Genomic DNA, 21,106 nt, shown 5'->3' with positions numbered 1-21,106 from the left:
GACACGTCTCCAACACAGTTCAGCCCAAGGAAACTAGGGCAGGGGAGAATGCATTTACACAAAACTCTCTTCATCTTTAAAGGGAACCCAGCCATGCATCAGCCCCAGAAGAATCCCAACGGGACCTCACAGGCTCTATACTGGTCATGGACCGAATGACTGTGGTGTGCGCATGCGTGTGTGTGTGTGTGTGTGTGTGTGTGTGTGTGTGTGTGTGTGCGTGCGTACTTGTGAGGGTATGTAAGGGTGTCCTACCTAAGCCTCCTGGCCTTGTCGTCAGCAGCCTGCAGCTTCCTCAGCCTCATTCTCTCCCTGGGGGTCATTCTGTCTAGCTCTGACTTCTCCCTCAGTGTCTGAAGGTGCACCTTTCGCTGCCTGTTCAAAGGGCAAAGGTCAAAGGGCAACGGTCAGAGGTTGGGAGGGCTGGAGCGTTGGCGAGTAAGATAGGTCAGAGGTCCGATACTCCTACACACAATTACCTCTGCACTGTTGAAAACAATTGCTGCCTTAATCGGATTTAGAATTTACCATGGCAAAAAGAGATACTGTGCACTGTAAACACCTCAGGGTGGTGGATTTGATTGAATTCTAGCGTTTACCTTTTGTAGGTCACTTCCTATGTGGATGTAAATACTTCTTTCAACATGTAAGGTATGTAACAAGGTCATTTAGAGTGAGATAGGCAGTAATCAGACATAAACAATATACATATGAAAGAGAGGATCTAATCAAGAGGAATACTAATTGGAGGCCCTGATTCAGATATGTCTCCCACTGTCCTCTAACCATAACTTAAACCCTTACCTTCAGCCTAAACCTAACCGAAAGCCTAACCCTCAACCTAGCTTCATGTGCACATCCCAGTTCAACCCTAGCCTCATATTACCTGGACTAACCTGTACCCCTACACATTGACTCGGTACCGGTACCCCCTGTATATAGTCTCCACATTGACTCGGTACCGGTACCCCCTGTATATAGCCTCCACATTGACTCGGTACCGGTACCCCCTGTATATAGTCTCCACATTGACTCGGTACCGGTACCCCCTGTATATAGTCTCGTTATTGTTATTTTATTGTGTTACTTTGTTCTTCTTATTTTTTTATTTTAAGCAACACAAAAAAAATGCATTGTTGCTTGTAAGTAAGCATTTGATTTGATTTGACCCCTAACCCCGGCTTCATGTCCCCATACCAGCTCAACCCTAAACCTAGCTGTCCACATCCGCAACGGTCCTAAGGCACTGCATCTCAGTGCTAGAGGCATCACTACAGACCCTGGTTTGATTCCAACCCTAAACCTAGCTGTATCACAACCTGCCGTGATTGGGAGTCCCATAACCTTAGCGGAGCAACAATTGGACCAGCGTAGTCCGGGTGAGGGTTTGGCCGGGTAAACCTAGCTCCATGTCCACATTGTAAATAAGAATTTGTTCTTGCCTAGTTAAATAAAGGTTAAATAAAAAAACCTTAAAAACCCCAACCCCTAAACCTATACCTAAACCTAGCTTCATGTCCACATCCCAGTTCAACCCTAACCTTAGACCCAGCCCTAAACCTAGCTCCATGTCTACATCCCAGTTCAACCCTAACCTTAGACCCAACCCTAAACCTAGCTTCATGTCTACATCCCAGTTCAACCCTAACCTTAGACCCAACCCTAAACCTAGCTCCATGTCCACATCCCAGTTCAACCATAACCTTAGACCCAACCCTAAACCTAGCTCCATGTCCACATCCCAGTTCAACCCTAACCTTAGACCCAACCCTAAACCTAGCTCCATGTCCACATCCCAGTTCAACCATAACCTTAGACCCAACCCTAAACCTAGCTCCATGTCCACATCCCAGTTCAACCCTAACCTTAGACCCAACCCTAAACCTAGCTCCATGTCCACATCCCAGTTCAACCATAACCTTAGACCCAACCCTAAACCTAGCTCCATGTCCACATCCCAGTTCAACCCTAACCTTAGACCCAACCCTAAACCTAGCTCCATGTAAGAGCGTCTGCTAAATGACTTAAATGTAAATGTAAATGTCCACATCCTGGTTCAACCCTAACCTTAGACCCAACCCTAAACCTAGCTCCATGTCCACATCCTGGTTCAACCCTAACCTTAGACCCAACCCTAAACCTAGCTCCATGTCCACATCCTGGTTCAACCCTAACCTTAGACCCAACCCTAAACCTAGCTCCATGTCCACATCCCAGTTCAACCATAACCTTAGACCCAACCCTAAACCTAGCTCCATGTCCACATCCTGGTTCATCCCTAACCTTAGACCCAACCCTAAACCTAGCTCCATGTCCACATCCCAGTTCAACCATAACCTTAGACCCAACCCTAAACCTAGCTCCATGTCCACATCCCAGTTCAACCCTAACCTTAGACCCAACCCTAAACCTAGCTCCATGTCCACATCCCAGTTCAACCATAACCTTAGACCCAACCCTAAACCTAGCTCCATGTCCACATCCCAGTTCAACCACAACCTTAGACCCAACCACATCCCTAAACCTAGCTCCATGTCCACAAGTTCAACCACAACCTTAGACCCAACCCTAAACCTAGCTTCATGTCTACATCCCAGTTCAACCCTAACCTTAGACCCAACCCTAAACCTAGCTCCATGTCCACATCCAGGTTCAACCCTAACCTTAGACCCAACCTAAACCTAGCTCCATGTCCACATCCCAGTTCAACCCTAACCTTAGACCCAGCCCTAAACCTAGCTCCATGTCCACATCCCATTTCAACCCTAACCTTAGACCCAACCCTAAACCTAGCTCCATGTCCACATCCCAGTTCAACCCTAACCTTAGACCCAACCCTAAACCTAGCTCCATGTCCACATCCTGGTTCATCCCTAACCTTAGACCCAACCCTAAACCTAGTTCCATGTCCACATCCTGGTTCAACCCTAACCTTAGACCCAACCCTAAACCTAGCTCCATGTCCACATCCCAGTTCAACCATAACCTTAGACCCAACCCTAAACCTAGCTCCATGTCTACATCCCAGTTCAACCCTAACCTTAGACCCAACCCTAAACCTAGCTTCATGTCTACATCCCAGTTCAACCCTAACCTTAGACCCAACCCTAAACCTAGCTTCATGTCCACATCCCAGTTCAACCATAACCCTGGCTTCAACCACAACTTTAACTATGGTGTGTAGAATTCCATTGGACAAGTCATCAGGGTAAGTATGTAAAAAGTGGAATAACATGATCATGTCACTGACCGGTTAATAAGCATAACATCAGATCAGAGAATCATATCATCCACGATCCCAAGTTAATCACCATTTCTCACAACCATATCACATTGTCCACATGCTACTAAGGCACCTTGGCAAGTCATTACAGATGCAGTCTGTCAGGCAACAAATGACATGATCGTGTCAATCCTAAAGAGATGGGTGTGGCTATTGCTAAGACCTAGACCTAATCTGGTCTTTCTCTGCAGCATGTTACACCTGGCTACTCAAACATATAGGAGAGTGTGTGGCCAGCTAAGCTAATGATGACCGGCACCTTCCCTGATTGGTGCCAGTTTGAATCAGTGACGGTCTGGTTTGTTTAAGAGACAGCTGCTACTAACTGTGATTTCCATGTCTGAGTGAGTGAGAAAATGTGAGTGTGAGGAAGTGAGAGAAGAGAGAGAGAGAGAGAGAGAGAGAGAGAGAAGAGACAGACAGAGAGTGAGAGAGGGGTTAGAGAGGACAGAGGCAATATTAGTGTGTGTTTGTGTCAAGTGCGAGAGAAAGAGAGAGAGAGAGAGAGAGAGAAAAGGGGGTTATGGAGAGGGACAGAGTATGGCAATATTAGTGTGTGTTTGTGTCAATGCTTAAAAATCCCTCTGTCCTGATGCAGCCCCATTGCGCTAAACTGAGGAGCCAGTGTTCATTCTTCATGTCTGAGGATGATAGTGGTGTGTAACTGCAGCCACGTAGCTCTAAACTGAGGAGCCAGTGTTCATTCTTCATGTCTGAGGATGATAGTGGTGTGTAACTGCAGCCACGTAGCTCTAAACTGAGGAGCCAGTGTTCATTCTTCATGTCTGAGGATGATAGTGGTGTGTAACTGCAGCCAAGTAGCTCTAAACTGAGGAGCCAGTGTTCATTCTTCATGTCTGAGGATGATAGTGGTGTGTAACTGCAGCCACAGGATAGCTCTAAACTGAGGAGCCAGTGTTCATTCTTCATGTCTGAGGATGATAGTGGTGTGTAAGCCACATAGCTGAGGAGCCAGTGTTCCTTCACTGCAGCCACGTAGCTCTAAACTGAGGAGCCAGTGTTCATTCTTCATGTCTGAGGATGATAGTGGTGTGTAACTGCAGCCACGTAGCTCTAAACTGAGGAGCCAGTGTTCATTCTTCATGTCTGAGGATGATAGTGGTTTTAGTTCTCCCTCTTCCTTCTTAATAACTCAAACTACAGACAACCATACAGTATATAGAGCATGTCCTTACACCGCTTTCAATATCTGTGCTGCATCTCTTTCTCCCGCTGATGTCTTGTCTCTCAGTGTCAGACTACAGAACTTGTGTTTTAAGATCTGTAGAGAGTGAGTGAGACAGAGAAAAAAAGGGAGGGGGAAAGAGAGCGAGAGTAAAAGAGAGAGAAAAGAAAGAGTGAGATTGAGGTTAACATTATCAATATTATTGCTTTATTACAAACAGACTAGTATATCCCTGTCTTACTTCACCATCGTTGATATGTCTACAGTATATAGAGCATGTCTCTCTCTCAATATCTGTCTCTCTCTCTCTCTCTCTCTGATGTCTCTCTCTCTCTCTCTCAGAACTTGTGTTTTAAGATCTGTAGAATAGAGTCTCTCTAAAAGAGAGAAAAAGAAAGAGTGAGATTGAGGTTAACATTATCAATATTATCCCTCTATTCTCTCATATCCCTGTCTTAATCTCTCAACAAGAGAAGAGGGACCATGGATCTCTCTAAACCTCTTCTCTCTTTAGAAACTCTGTGCTTTCGGCATAATAGAGGGTGGTGCCCTATCTCTATGTCCCTCATTCTCTCACTGAAATCTGTCAACAAGAGAAGAAGGGGGACATGGAGGATAAACCACTGGGGGGAGAGGGAGAGGGAGAGAGGAGAGAGGAGAGGGGGACATGGAGGGTAAACCACTGGGGGAGAGGGAGAGGGAGGAGAGAGGAGAGGGGGACATGGAGGGTAAACCACTGGGGGAGGGGAGAGGGAGAGGGAGGAGAGGGGGACATGGAGGGTAAACAACTGGGGGAGAGGGAGAGGGAGGAGAGAGGAGGGGGACATGGAGGGTAAACCACTGGGGGAGAGGGAGAGGGAGGAGAGGAGAGGGGGACATGGAGGGTAAACAACTGGGGGAGAGGGAGAGGGAGGAGAGGGGGGGACATGGAGGGTAAACCACTGGGGGAGAGGGAGAGGGAGGAGAGGGAGAGGGGGACATGGAGGGTAAACCACTGGGGGAGAGGGAGAGGGAGGAGAGGAGAGGGGGACATGGAGGGTAAACCACTGGGGGAGAGGGAGAGGGAGGAGGAGAGAGAGGGGGGACATGGAGGGTAAACAACTGGGGGAGAGGGAGAGGAGGAGAGAGGAGAGGGGGACATGGAGGGTAAACAACTGGGGGAGAGGGAGAGGAAGGAGAGAGGAGAGGGGGACATGGAGGGTAAACAACTGGGGGGAGAGGGAGAGGGAGGAGAGAGGAGAGGGGGACATGGAGGGTAAACAACTGGGGAGAGGGAGAGGAGGAGAGGAGAGGGGGACATGGAGGGTAAACAACTGGGGGAGAGGAAGAGGAGAGAGGAGAGGGGGACATGGAGGGTAAACCACTGGGGGAGAGGGAAGGAAGGAGAGAGGAGAGGGGGACATGGAGGGTAAACCACTGGGGGAGAGGGAGAGGAAGAGGGTAGAGAGGAGGAGGGGGACATGGAGGGTAAACAACTGGGGGAGAGGGAGAGGAAGGAGGCAGAGGAGAGGGGGACATGGAGGGTAAACCACTGGGGGAGAGGGAGAGAAGGAGAGAGGAGAGGGGGACATGGAGGGTAAACCACTGGGGGAGAGGGAGAGGAAGAGGGAGGAGAGAGGGAGGGAGGGAGAATATTCACAGGACAATAGAAGAAACTTGTCACGGAAAAATAACACCAGTCACGCCACACCCTGAATAGAAATAGAGGGAGAGATGGATGAGGAGGAGGAGGGAGAGGAGGGGGGAGGAGAGATGGAGGAGCGAGAGGAGGAGGGAGGAGAGATGGAGTAGGGGGGAGAGATGGAGGAGGAGAGATAGAGGAGGAGCAGAGATGGAGGAGGAGAGATGGAGGGAGAAATGGAGGAAGTGGAGGGAGAGATGGTGGAGGAGAGATGGAGGAGAGATGGGGGAAGTGGAGGGAGAGATGGGGGAGATATGGAGGGAGGAGAGACGGAGGAGGCGGAGGGCGAGATGGAGGGAGAGAGAGAGGAGGAGGAAGAGGAGGAGGAGGAGAGATGGAGGAAGAGAGATGGAGAAGGGGGGAGAGAGATGAGGAGAAATGGAGGAGGGAGAGATGGGGGGAGGAGGAGGAGGAGGAGAGATGGAGAGAGAGATGGAGGAGGAGGGGGGTGGAGAGATGGAGAAGGAGAGATGGAGGAGATATGGAGGAGATATGGAGGAGGGAGAGATGGAGGAACTGGAGGGAGAGATGGAGGAGGGAGAGATGGAGGAGGAGGAGGAGGAGGAAGGAGGAGAGGAGGAGGAGGGAGAGATGGAGGAGAGAGATGGAGGAGGGGAGAGAGATGAGGAGAGATGGGGAGAAGGGGGAGAGATGGAGGAGGGAGGATGGAGGAGGAGGAGGAGGAGGAGGAGGAGGAGGAGGAGGAGAGGAGAGATGGAAAGAGATGGAGGAGGAGGGGGAGAGATGGAGAAGGAGATGGAGGAGATATGGAGGAGATATGGAGTAGGGAGGATGGAGGAGATATGGAGGAGGGAGATGGAGGAGGAGGAGGGGAGAGATTGAGGAGGAGAGAGATGGAGGAGGAGGAGGAGGAGGAGGAGAAGGAGGAGGAGGAGAGGATGGAGAGAGATGGAGAAGGGGGAGAGAGAGGAGGGAGAAATGGGGGAGGGAGAGATGGGGGAGGAGGAGGAGGATGGAGGAGATATGAGGAGGAGAGATGGAGGAGGAGGGAGGGAGAGATGGAGGAGAGATGGAGGAGAGATGGAGGAGATATGGAGGAGAGAGATGGAGGAACTGAGGAGGGAGAGATGGAGGAGGGAGAGATGGAGGGAGGAGGAGGGAGGAGGAGGAGGAGGAGGAGAGGAGGAGAGATGGAGACGAGAGATGGAGGAAGAGAGGATGGAGATGGAGGAGAGGAGAGATGGAGGAGATGGAGGAGGGAGAGATGGAGGAGATAGGAGGAGGGAGGATGGAGGAGGGGAGGGGAGGAGGAGGAGGAGGAGGAGGATGGAGGAGGGAGGGGGAGAGATGGAGAGAGGAGGGAGAGATGGAGGAGATATGGAGGAGGGATAGATGGAGGGAGAGATGGAGGAGAGATTGGAGGAGGGAGAGATGGAGGAACTGGAGGGAGAGATGGAGGAGGGAGGGAGAGATGGAGGAACTGGAGGGAGAGATGGAGGAGGGAGAGATGGAGGAACTGGAGGGAGAGATGGAGGGGGGAGAGATGGAGGAACTGGAGGGAGAGATGGAGGAGGGAGAGATGGAGGAGCTGGAGGGAGAGATGGAGGAGGGAGAGATGGAGGAACTGGAGGGAGAGATGGAGGAGGGAGAGATGGAGGAGCTGGAGGCAGAGATGGAGATGATGTGGAGGTGGAGGAGGAGGAGTAGGAGATAAAACAAGAGACATCAAAGAACCATTGTGTTTTATGTCAACACAGAACAGCCAGGCAACACCAATTACCATGTTCACTGAGAAGGAGACACAACAGTGTCAGACTAGCATACAGACATAAAAGGGGATAGCCACATCATATACTTATACATATACTTTACATGTACACTCAGCCATGGGTGTTAGAGAGAAATGCAATGCATAGAATTCAGTGCTGACAGAAAGAAAGCTGAACAGAATACATCATGTACAGTCAGGTTAGCATACTGCACAAGGCAGAAACTAAACACAGACCACCAGATGTGTATCCATGTAATGTGTACATTTACATACGGTGCCTTCAAAAAATATTCAGACCCCTTGACTTTTTCCACATGTTGTGACATTACAGCCTGATTCTAAAATGGATGAAAAAAAACAACTTCAGCAATCAATACTCCATAATGAAAAAAACGAAAAAAGAAATGCCTTATTTACATAAGTATTCAGACCATTTGCTATGAGACTCTAAATTGAGCTCAGGTGCATCCTGTTTCCATTGCTCATCCTTGACATGTTTCTATAACTTGATTGGAGTCCGCATTGGTGAAATTCAATTGATCGGACATGTTTTGGAAAGGCATAAACCTGTCTATATAGGTTCCACATTTGACAGTGCATGTCAGAGCAAAAACCAAGCCATGAGGTGGAAGGAATTGTCAGTAGAGATCCAAGTTAGGATTGTGTCGAGGCACAGATCTGAGGAAGAGTACCAAAAATCTCTGCAGCATTGAAGGTCCCCAAGAACAATCCGGGAAGAAGGGCCTTGGTCAGGAGGTGACCAAGAACCCAATGGTCACTCTGACAGAGCTCTAGAGTTCCTCTGTGGAGATGGGAGAACCTTCCAGAAGGATAACCATTTCTGAAGCACTCCACCAATCAGGCCTTTATGGTAGAGTGGCCAAACGAAAGCCACAACTCAGTAAAAGGCACATGACAGCCGCTTGGAGTTTGACAAAAGGCACCTAAAGACTCTTAGACCATGAGAAACAACATTCTCTGGTCTGATGAAACCAACTCTTTGACCTGAACACCAAGTAGCACATCTGGAGGAAACCTGGCACCATCCCTACGGTGAAGTATGATGGTGGCAGCATCATGCAGTGGGGATGTTTTTCAGCGGCAAGGACTGGGAGACTTGTCAAGATCGAGGCAGAGATGAAATGAGTCAAATACAGAGAGATCCTTGATGAAAACCTGTTCCGGAGCGCTCCCAACAGGACAACAGTTCACCTCCCAACAGGACAACGACCCTAAGCACACAGCCAAGACAATGCAGGAGTGGCTTCGGGACAAGTCTCTGAATGTCCTTGAGTGGCCCAGCCAGAGCTCAGACTGGAACTCAATCAAACATCTCTGGAGAAACCTGAAAATAGCTGTGCAGCAACACTCCCCATCCAACCTTACAGAGCTTGAGATGATCTGCAGAGAAGAATAAGAGAAACTCCCCAAATACAGGTGTGCCCGAGCTTGTAGTGTCATACCCAAGAAGACACGAGACTGTAATCACTGCCAAAGGTGCTTCAACGAAGTACTGAGTAAAGGGTCTGAATACTTATGTAAAAAATATGTTTATTTTTTATAAATGAGCAAAAACGTCTAAAAACATATTTTTGCTTTTTCATTATGGGGTATTGTGTGTAGATTGATGAGGGGGAAAAGAATAATAAGAGAATAAGGCTGTAATGTAACAAAATGTGGAAAAAGTCAAGGAGTCTGAATACTTTCCGAAGGCACTGTACATGCTTCAGATACAGTACATTATTTGACATCTCACATGAGCTTAGCTGGCTTTACATTTCATTGACTGTGTGTGTGTGTGTGTGTGTGTGTGTGTGTGTGTGTGTGTGTGTGTGTGTGTGTGTGTGTGTGTGTGTGTGTGTGTGTGTGTGTGTGTGTGTGTGTGTGTGAGTGTGTGTGTATTGTCAATAAGAATGTGGACGACAGATGAAATGCTGACTTTCTAACCTGTCATGGTAGAAAAGGTTATGAACACAGAAAATGTGCTGTGGAGAAAAGTGAACTATGCCAGGAAGTCAATTTAACATTGAGTAAATCCAACCAGCCAGTAGGTTTCATTAGTCTGTGATTCTGGTACCATAGCTCCGCCCATTTGACCTTTGGAGCCACCCCAATGAATCAACCAATCAATCAGCCTTAGGAAGTATTTATATTGCTGTGATATGTGTTATGTTTCCAGGATAGGTCTAACCTGCATACTGTCCTCAATGAATTTTGTCTTCAGAGCTTCTGCAGCAGAGAGCCTGGATGACGGGGTTTTCTCCAGCATCCTAAAAGAGAGGCAGCACATGGTTCTGGATAAGTTAAGGGTTCGGGTTTGAAGGCAGGTAAGACACTCTTTATCCTGTATTATCATTTTTTGTACACGTTGAAGCACAATGTGAGAGGATTGAACTCTGACCTATGTGTTACTGAGTTGACCCTTACATTCTCCAGCTAATGCCTTCTCACCTTTGCATGAGTGTGTTGAGCTCCAGAGAGTATCTGTCTGTCAGTCTGGGGGTTTCTCCCTCCACTATCTTCATCACAACTGACAAGAAGTTGTGTCCTTCAAAGGCGTGTGACAGGCAACACATCTCATACAGGATACAGCCTATGGCCCTGAAACACACACACACACACACACACACACACACACACACATCAGCCAACACATCTCACACAGGATACAGCCTCATGGCAGCCTGAAACACACACACACACACACACACACACACACACACACACACACACACACACACACACACACACACACACACACACACACACACACGCACAGTTCACAATGGTAGTGATATCATCAACACCTCTGGGTACACCTATATTGGTTAAGGATATAACTGCACCAGGATCCACTGGTCCTGGCCTGAAGTCCAGTCGTATGGAACAGTCGGTGCCAGTTGAGGTAACCTTTGAGGTCCCCATCCATCTGAGCAGTGATAAGGTCACCTACTGTATCAAAACGGTCCTTCCATTCCATGTTCATTACCTGCACTTGGAAGGGGTGTGCGACCTGACACTCTGATCTACTGTGTAATTGAATCGATAAATCAATGTCGTCTCATATTTCCAATATGACTAATACCCCACATGGACTCTAAACAGACCAGTAAGAAGTGAGAACATTAACACATCTGGTAATGGATCTGTACACATCTTATATCGAGGTGTAATAAAGCTCCCTTCTCCTGCAGGTTGTTTGGCATCAAAGGAAAGTGGCCATGAATAAACAGATTAGATGGGAGAAGAATAAATGCCCGCCAGACATATGTGAATGAATATACTAGCTCCCGTTATTACTCTTGGTGGAATAGAGAGATAACCAAACGATGACAGGAAGCAGATGGAAGTTAGAGAGTTAAAGGTATTATTTGTCAATCATCCACCTCTTTGTCTTTAATATCACACTCTCCTAATCTCTTGTTTTATTGCATCCTGCCACACAGTACACCAGAACAACAATGCAAGTAATACAAATGGACAGAGTGATTCTACAATGACTATGAATGTATTCAGATACCATAATGGAGGAGAAACAAACAATATCATCTACATTTCCCTGGAAGCCTCCATCTTATTTTCCATATCAAATGTTCCATTGTTTTTATATCAAGTAATAATTGTATTATTTGATGTAAAATAAGAAGAAGGGATTGGGAAGAGAAGTGGACATCCATGTATTACAGGGATTTCAAACATCTACCACCAGGCAATGTCTCATTGTGACCTAACAGAGTTATGACTCTACTTGTTGCTCTAATCCTCGTACTCTTTCTAACCCTTAAAGTCCATCTCCCACTTCCTGTCTTTACTTGTTACCTACAGTGAGCCCTCTCCTCCTTGTGAGATCAGCTAAACGGGCCGTGCGTGGTACAGTAGAGCGGTCGAGGCGTGAGGTGACCACTTCCTCTCTCATTAGTGTGGTCTATGGGAAGAGACGCTGAGCCTAGCGGAGTGAGGAGGAGTGGGAGGCAACAGACTACCCAGAGGGCTGTGTATCAGTGTCTGAGATCACCACCTTCTCAATTGGCTTCTTGGTCTCTTCCTCTCTGTTGGATAAAATAAGCCAATTTTCCACTCCCACTCTGGGATTAGTGGTAATTTCCTCTTGAAAACAGATGAATAGAGAAAGAAGGGGGGAGGCCAGGGGTGGAAGGAAGCTGCTGGCAGCTGGGAGGGACAGTGCAGAGTTGACAGACCTTTTGTCTCCATTCAGTACTATGTTCTACCGGCTCTACACAGATTCTTCTTCATGAATAACTTCTCATAAAGACGATTATTTGAAACCATGGAGCACTGGTGCTGAGGGAAGTCATGTACAGTTACTACTGTTGCATTCTTTTCAAACAACTTTGAGTTCAGTAGATGCTTGCACTTCAGACTGCAGTAAAATATGAGGGATCTGTAGTCGCTCTTGGCATTAAAGGTGTTCTTTATGCTCTCCTGCTGATCAGACCAACGGCCGTATCGACTCCATTCATCATTATACATGAATCCATTTCTACCCCTCTTCTACACTTCATTACTCATCACATATTCCAGTCCATATCCAAAGTGCCTCTTAGCCATGCTCCTTTTGGACTGCTTTGAAGGAAATGCCAGCCAAATCTCACAATGAGTGTCTGCCTTGATACGTGACAGCATTACACAGCATTCTGAACTCCGCACTGTAGCCTTAGCAGAAAGCAGAGACGGAGGAGGAAACTGGATGTCAACAACTCTCTTGAGGTTCGGAGGGGAATGAGAATCAAAAAATAACTAATCTTCAAAACACAGAGCTCTAAACAGGTGTTTGTTTCATTAAAAGTTTTAAACATGACAAACATTCACATAATAGAACATGTGGTGGCTGCCACAACACAAAACACGCGTTACAAGTGTTAAGAAAGTCACTACACACATAAACACACAGTGCAGCATCAAGATAAATGTCAATGTCCACTCACCGTTCAACCTATCTAACCTTACCTTTCTTTACATTTGAACTTTAACCTAACTTTGACCTTTCTGTCTTTGAGCCTCAGTGTGCTGCTCCACCTTCCTACCAGATATCAGACTTGGAGTCGTAACCGTGGTGGTTCAGGACTTCAGGGCTCATGTAGTAAGGCGTGCCCGTGAAGGTGGTGGCCAGGTCACATGACCCCATCAGCAGACAGGACACCCCAAAATCACCTGAACGGGGAAGAGCAACACTTATAATAATATATTATATTTGTAGAGTGCAATTTGCACAAGGTAGGAAACAAAACAAAGAACAATAAACAGCAACAATACATTGCCTAATAATACTAAATCTAGACTTTGATTATTTCCAAACTGGAACCTGTTCCTATTTCCTGTGCCCTCATTGATCCCATCTGAAAGGACCAGGGGATGATGGGTGTGAGCACTATGCAGAAGGACAATAAAAAGGCTGAAAGAAGTGTCTGCCATATTGCTTTCACCTATCCAGTCCTCTTTCGAGTGACAAGGATGAGTCATCATAGGAAGAGGAAAGAAAGACAGTTTTCTGTTTGGAATTGAACCATCAGCACATTAAAGTGCCTGCCCTGATTATGTTCTTGTCAAGTGTCAATGTGCAGCAGGTAGGAAGGAGTCAGGTGCAGGACACAGAACTGAGTAAATAACATACTTTACTCGAATAAACAACAAAATAAATTCCACACAGGGAAAATCCTCCAGCTCACAGAAAATAGCGAACACTTCACAACGAACAAACACGCACAAAACCATGTGGGAACCAGAGGGTTAAATAGGGAATAAATAATATTGTAATGGAAACCAGGTGTGTACAATAAAGACAAAACAAATGGACAATGAAACATAGATCGGTAGTGGCTAGAAAACCGGTGACGTCGACCACCGAACACCGCCGGAACAAGGAGAGGCACCAACTTCGGCAGAAGTTAAGACAGTACCCCGCAACCTTGATGCACAGCTCCAGCAGCACGCCAACACATGTCCTCCTCCAGCAAACAACTGGCAGTGATTTACACAGTGGGCTACAGTCAGTGTGCTGTGTATAAACTGTGTGCTGTTTATAAACTGTGTGCTGTGTATAAACTGTGTGCTGTGTACAAACCGTGTGCTGTGTATAAACTGTGTGCTGTGTATAAACTGTGTGCTGTGTATAAACTGTGTGCTGTGTATAAACTGTGTGCTGTTTATAAACCGTGTGCTGTGTATAAACTGTGTGCTGTGTACAAACTGTGTGCTGTTTATAAACTGTGTGCTGTGTATAAACTGTGTGCTGTGTATAAACTGTGTGCTGTTTATAAACCGTGTGCTGTGTATAAACTGTGTGCTGTGTACAAACTGTGTGCTGTGTACAAACTGTGTGCTGTGTATAAACTGTGTGCTGTGTATAAACTGTGTGCTGTGTATAAACTGTGTGCTGTGTATAAACTGTGTGCTGTGTACACACTGTATGCTGTGTATAAACTGTGTGTGTATAAACTGTGTATAAACTGTGTGCTGTGTATAAACTGTGTGCTGTGTATAAACTGTGTGCTGTGTATAAACTGTGTGCTGTTTATAAACTGTGTGCTGTGTATAAACTGTGTGCTGTGTATAAACTGTGTGCTGTGTATAAACTGTGTGCTGTGTATAAACTGTGTGCTGTTTATAAACTGTGTGCTGTGTATAAACTGTGTGCTGTGTATAAACTGTGTGCTGTGTACACACTATGTGCTGTGTATAAACTGTGTGCTGTGTATAAACTGTGTGCTGTGTATAAACTGTGTGCTGTGTATAAACTGTGTGCTGTGTAAACGGTAAAACTGTGTGCTGTGTATAAACTGTGTGCTGTGTACACACTGTATGCTGTGTATAAACTGTGTGCTGTGTATAAACTGTGTGCTGTGTATAAACTGTGTGCTGTGTATAAACTGTGTGCTGTTTATAAACTGTGTGCTGTGTATAAACTGTGTGCTGTGTATAAACTGTGTGCTGTGTATAAACTGTGTGCTGTTTATAAACTGTGCTGTGTATAAACTGTGTGCTGTGTATAAACTGTGTGCTGTGTACACACTATGTGCTGTGTATAAACTGTGTGCTGTGTATAAACTGTGTGCTGTGTATAAACTGTGTGCTGTGTGTAAACGGTGTGCTGTGTATAAACTGTGTGCTGTGTATTAACTGGGTGTACTTTCAACAGTTTTGTATTCCTGTAAGGGGTGCGTAATCGGTGCGTAATCGGTGGCAGGGAAGTCAGACGCAGGAGAGCAGAACTTAGTAATAACCGGAGCAGTTTAATAGCAAAACCCACAGCATAAAAATAACAAGTATATTGGGTACAAAACCCGTCACGCACCAAACAGCACGTGCACAAGCACTTACAATATTCAAGAGGAATACCTATGTGAGAATGCTGTTCATCGACTACAGCTCGGCATTCAACACCATAGTACCCTCCAAGCTCGTCATCAAGCTCGAGACCCTGGGTCTCGACCCCGCCCTGTGCAACTGGGTACTGGACTTCCTGACGGGCCGCCCCCAGGTGGTGAGGGTAGGCAACAACATCTCCACCCCGCTGATCCTCAACACTGGGGCCCCACATGGGTGCGTTCTGAGCCCTCTCCTGTACTCCCTGTTCACCCACGACTGCGTGGCCACGCACGCCTCCAACTCAATCATCAAGTTTGCGGACGACACAACAGTGGTAGGCTTGATTACCAACAACGACGAGACGGCCTACAGGGAGGAGGTGAGGGCCCTCGGAGTGTGGTGTCAGGAAAATAACCTCACACTCAATGTCAACAAAACTAAGGAGATGATTGTGGACTTCAGGAAACAGCAGAGGGAACACCCCTATCCACATCGATGGAACAGTAGTGGAGAGGGTAGTAAGTTTTAAGTTCCTCGGCATACACATCACAGACAAACTGAATTGGTCCACTCACACAGACAGCATCGTGAAGAAGGCGCAGCAGCGCCTCTTCAACCTCAGGAGGCTGAAGAAATTCGGCTTGTCACCAAAAGCACTCAAACTTCTACAGATGCTCAATCGAGAGCATCCTGGCGGGGCGTATCACCGCCTGGTACGGCAACTGCTCCGCCCTCAACCGTAAGGCTCTCCAGAGGGTAGTGAGGTCTGCACAACGCATCACCGGGGGCAAACTACCTGCCCTCCAGGACACCTACACCACCCGATGTTACAGGAAGGCCATAAAGATCATTAAGGTCAACAACCACCCGAGCCACTGCCTGTTCACCCCGCTATCATCCAGAAGGCGAGGTCAGTACAGGTGCATCAAAGCTGGGACCGAGAGACTGAAAAACAGCTTCTATCTCAAGGCCATCAGACTGTTAAACAGCCACCACTAACATTGAGTGGCTGCTGCCAACACACTGACACAACTCCAGCCACTTTAATAATGGGAATTGATGGGAAATGATGTAAAATATATCACTAGCCACTTTAAACAATGCTACCTAATATAATGTTACATACCCTACATTATTCATCTCATATGCATACGTATATACTGTACTCTATATCATCTACTGCATCCTTATGTAATACATGTATCACTAGCCTCTTTAACTATGCCACTTTGTTTACATACTCATCTCATATGTATATACTGTACTCGATACAATCTACTGTATCTTGCCTATGCTGCTCTGTACCATCACTCATTCATATATCTTTATGTACATATTCTTTATCCCCTTACACTGTGTATAAGACAGTAGTTTTGGAATTGTTAGTTAGATTACTTGTTGGTTATTACTGCATTGTCGGAACTTGAAGCACAAGCATTTCGCTACACTCGCATTAACATCTGCTAACCATGTGTATGTGACAAATACAATTGGATTTGATTTGATTTGACAATAAACAATCCCAGACAAAGACATGGGGGGAACAGAGGGTTAAATACACAACAAATGATTGAGGGAATTGAAACCAGGTGTGAGGAAAAACAAGAGAAAACACATGGAAAATGAAAAGTGGATCGATTATGGCTAGAAGACTGGCGACGCCGACCGCCGAGTGCCGCCCAAACAAGGAGAGGACCCGACTTCGGCGGAAGTCGTGACAATTCATCCATTACCTTTGTAGATAATTGTATGCCGCAGACATATGGAGAGAGCCTTAGAATTTAACAGGAGTGACACAGCCTCCCTGCACTTTTAAGGACTAGCAAAGATTTCAAACAAACAAAAAACTCCCATGGGCCCCTGCTGCATTGGAACTCACCGATTTTAACTATGTTCCTTTTCAGGAAGATATTTTTGGCCTTCAGATCTCTATGGAGGATGCGCCTGGGACAGAGGAGGCAGGACAAACAGACATCAGCAGACAAGCAGACAGGCAGGAATACAATAAAGAAATAAACCTTGTACGATGCAATCATGATACTTTCATTTTTGACAAAAGTATAAATACAGTATGAACCTGTTATGCATGTAGTGGAGTCCAAGCAGCAGCTGGATCAGCCAATCAGTGACCTGGGTCTCAGGCAAGCTCTGCCCTGCTTCTCTCACTTCCTCCAGATGACAGTCCAAGTCCCTGTCCTAGAGCATAGAGTATTATAGCAACAGACTTAGATATTCATACAGATACCCACATCACAGTAAATGCATGCAAGCGTACACAGGCGCATGCACGCGCACACCCACCAACACACTATTGTGGATACACATTGTGGAAAACCTTTTACAAAATAACCATTCCGATACGTCTATAAGTTCCTTCATTTCCATTCTGGGGGAAATGTGCATCAACTCTAACTGTAAGAGCTAAGTGCATCAACACTAAGAGAGCTCTGAATCCTCGTCTCTATTTTACACTCCAGACAGAAAGGTCCTCTGTCAGCTGCCATTGTGACCATTTAACTGTCTGTGAGGATAAGCTGGAATGAGATCTGAGCTTCATTCTCTCTAATGGGACTTCCAGCGAGAACAGAACAGCACCAATGAACTTCTTAATGGAACTGTGGGGGTGTCCTCACTGGTTCATTCTGAGAGGCAATGAGTGGGTTATGATGTTCTGGAAGTGTGTGTGTGTGTGTGTGTGTGTGTGTGTGTGTGTGTGTGTGTGTGTGTGTGTGTGTGTGTGTGTGTGTGTGTGTGTGTGTGTGTGTGTGTGTGTGTGTGTGTGTGTGTGTGTGTGTGTGCGCATGCCTGCGAGCATCTGAGCTTCTGTGTAGTGGGGGAAAATGTATTTTGTGTGTATATGGGGGGTGATGGAACAACATAAGCTGTATCTGTGTCAGGTGAGGCTCAAAATGCTTTAAGGGAACTGTTTAATGAAATAATTAAAAAACAAAATTAAATGACTAGAGGGAGTCCGACCGCAATTGATTTGATTATGTCTCCTGGATCAGACTTGCTGCTCTGTTAAAAAAAGTGGGACCAGCACCCGTTGTCTCTCTCCTCCCTGCTGCAGCGACCACCACAGAACATCAACAGTGTTTATAGTGTTGTCTCTCTCTCCTCCCTGCTGCAGCGACCACCACAGAACATCAACAGTGTTTATAGTGTTGTCTCTCTCTCCTCCCTGCTGCAGTGACCACCACAGAACATCAACAGTGTTTATAGTGTTGTCTCTCTCTCCTCCCTGCTGCAGTGACCACCACAGAACATCAACAGTGTTTATAGTGTTGTCTCTCTCCTCCCTGCTGCAGTGACCACCACAGAACATCAACAGTGTTTATAGTGGTGTCTCTCTCTCCTCCCTGCTGCAGCGACCACCACAGAACATCAACAGTGTTTATAGTGTTGTCTCTCCTCTGCCAGTGACCACCACAGAACATCAACAGTGTTTATAGTGTTGTCAGTGACCACCACAGAACATCAACAGTGTTTATAGTGTTGTCTCTCTCTCCTCCCTGCTGCAGTGACCACCACAGAACATCAACAGTGTTTATAGTGTTGTCTCTCTCTCCCCCTGCTGCAGTGACCACCACAGAACATCAACAGTGTTTATAGTGTTGTCTCTCTCTCCTCCCTGCTGCAGTGACCACCACAGAACATCAACAGTGTTTATAGTGTTGTCTCTCTCTCCCCCTGCTGCAGTGACCACCACAGAACATCAACAGTGTTTATAGTGTTGTCTCTCCCTGCTCCTCCCTGTGTTTATAGTGTTGTCAGTGACCACCACAGAACATCAACAGTGTTTTTAGTGTTGTCTCTCCTCCCTGCTGCAGTGACCACCACAGAACATCAACAGTGTTTATAGTGGTGTCTCTCCCTGCTGCAGTGACCACCACAGAACATCAGCAGTGTTTATAGTGACCACCACAGAACATCAACAGTGTTTATAGTGTTGTCTCTCCTTCCTGCTGCAGTGACCACCACAGAACATCAACAGTGTTTATAGTGTTGTGCTGCAGGGACCACCACAGAACATCAACAGTGTTTATAGTGGTGTCTCTCCTCCCTGCTGCAGCGACCACCACAGAACATCAACAGTGTTTATAGTGTTGTCTCTCCTCCCTGCTGCAGTGACCACCACAGAACATCAATAGTGTTTATAGTGTTGTCTCTCTCCTCCCTGCTGCAGTGACCACCACAGAACATCAACAGTGTTTATAGTGTTGTCTCTCTCTCTCCCTGCTGACCACCACAGAACAGTGTTTATAGTGTTGTCCAGTGACCACCACAGAACATCAACAGTGTTTATAGTGGTGTCTCTCTCCTCCCTGCTGCAGTGACCACCACAGAACATCAACAGTGTTTATAGTGTTGTCTCTCTCCTCCCTGCTGCAGTGACCACCACAGAACATCAACAGTGTTTATAGTGGTGTCTCTCTCTCCTCCCTGCTGCAGCGACCACCACAGAACATCAATAGTGTTTATAGTGTTGTCTCTCCTCCTCCCTGCTGCAGTGACCACCACAGAACATCAACAGTGTTTATAGTGTTGTCTCTCTCTCCTCCTGCTGCAGTGACCACCACAGAACATCAACAGTGTTTATAGTGGTGTCTCTCTCCTCCCTGCTGCAGCGACCACCACAGAACATGTTTATAGTGTTTATAGTGTTTATAGTCTCTCTCTCCTCCCTGCTGCAGTGACCACCACAGAACATCAACAGTGTTTATAGTGTTGTCTCTCTCTCCTCCCTGCTGCAGCGACCACCACAGAACATCAATAGTGTTTATAGTGTTGTCTCTCTCTCCTCCCTGCTGCAGCGACCACCACAGAACATCAACAGTGTTTATAGTGTTGTCTCTCTCTCCTCCCTGCTGCAGTGACCACCACAGAACATCAACAGTGTTTATAGTGTTGTCTCTCCTCCCTGCTGCAGTGACCACCACAGAACATCAACAGTGTTTATAGTGTTGTCTCTCTCCTCCCTGCTGCAGTGACCACCACAGAACATCAACAGTGTTTATAGTGTTGTCTCTCTCTCCTCCCTACTGCAGCGACCACCACAGAACATCAACAGTGTTTATAGTGTTGTCTCTCTCTCCTCCCTGTTGCAGTGACCACCACAGTGTTTATAGTGTTTATAGTGTTGTCTCTCTCTCCTCCCTGCTGCAGCGACCACCACAGAACATCAACAGTGTTTATAGTGTTGTCTCTCTCTCCTCCCTGCTGCAGTGACCACCACAGAACATCAACAGTGTTTATAGTGTTGTCTCTCTCTCCTCCCTGCTGCAGTGACCACCACAGAACATCGACAGTGTTTATAGTGTTGTCTCTCCTCCCTGCTGCAGTGACCACCACAGAACATCAACAGTGTTTATAGTGTTGTCTCTCTCTCCTCCCTGTTGCAGTGACCACCACAGAACAGTGTTTATAGTGTTTATAGTGTTGTCTCTCTCCCTCCCTGCTGCAGCGACCACCACAGAACATCAACAGTGTTTATAGTGTTGTCTCTCTCTCCTCCCTGCTGCAGCGACCACCACAGAACATCAACAGTGTTTATAGTGTTGTCTCTCTCTCCTCCCTGCTGCAGTGACCACCACAGAACATCGACAGTGTGTATTGTACTGTCAATGTTGCTGCAACATAATTACAGCCATTTCTGAAAAGTTTTGTTCCCGAAATTCCTCATTTGTTTAGGTAAAACATTCCCTATTCCCTGAACCCTCACTCTCTTTACGTGACACATGTATGCATCGCATGCACATGACTAATAGGGACTGACCTATAGTGTATCAGAATCACATCAATAAACTGCTTATAACAAACTCTGAACACCGTAACGCATGACAGCAAAATGGATGCACAGGAAGTGACAAACAAACTGACAAACAAAATAATGTTTAC

The 21,106-nt window shown here is 46.7% G+C and overlaps 1 protein-coding gene across 1 annotated transcript in view; it reads right to left on the bottom strand.

Moving 5' to 3' along the window:
• nek11 (NIMA-related kinase 11) overlaps window positions 1–21,106 on the bottom strand; it is a 127,689-nt gene that overhangs the window by 69,526 nt on the left and 37,057 nt on the right. The window contains exons 4-10 of the mRNA XM_052501695.1: window positions 17,286–17,404; window positions 17,088–17,152; window positions 12,928–13,054; window positions 10,334–10,483; window positions 10,074–10,152; window positions 4,480–4,565; window positions 256–375 (exon numbers count right to left, since the gene is read on the bottom strand). Of these exons, the coding sequence (XP_052357655.1) occupies window positions 256–375; window positions 4,480–4,565; window positions 10,074–10,152; window positions 10,334–10,483; window positions 12,928–13,054; window positions 17,088–17,152; window positions 17,286–17,404 (746 nt within the window). The remainder of the gene's footprint in view (window positions 1–255; window positions 376–4,479; window positions 4,566–10,073; window positions 10,153–10,333; window positions 10,484–12,927; window positions 13,055–17,087; window positions 17,153–17,285; window positions 17,405–21,106) is intronic.

Source organism: Oncorhynchus keta, unplaced genomic scaffold (assembly GCF_023373465.1).
Source record: "Oncorhynchus keta strain PuntledgeMale-10-30-2019 unplaced genomic scaffold, Oket_V2 Un_contig_14158_pilon_pilon, whole genome shotgun sequence".
NCBI lineage: Eukaryota > Metazoa > Chordata > Actinopteri > Salmoniformes > Salmonidae > Oncorhynchus > Oncorhynchus keta.
The sequence above is the reverse complement of the archived record's forward strand: the minus strand, read 5'-3'. Positions and strand labels throughout refer to the sequence as shown.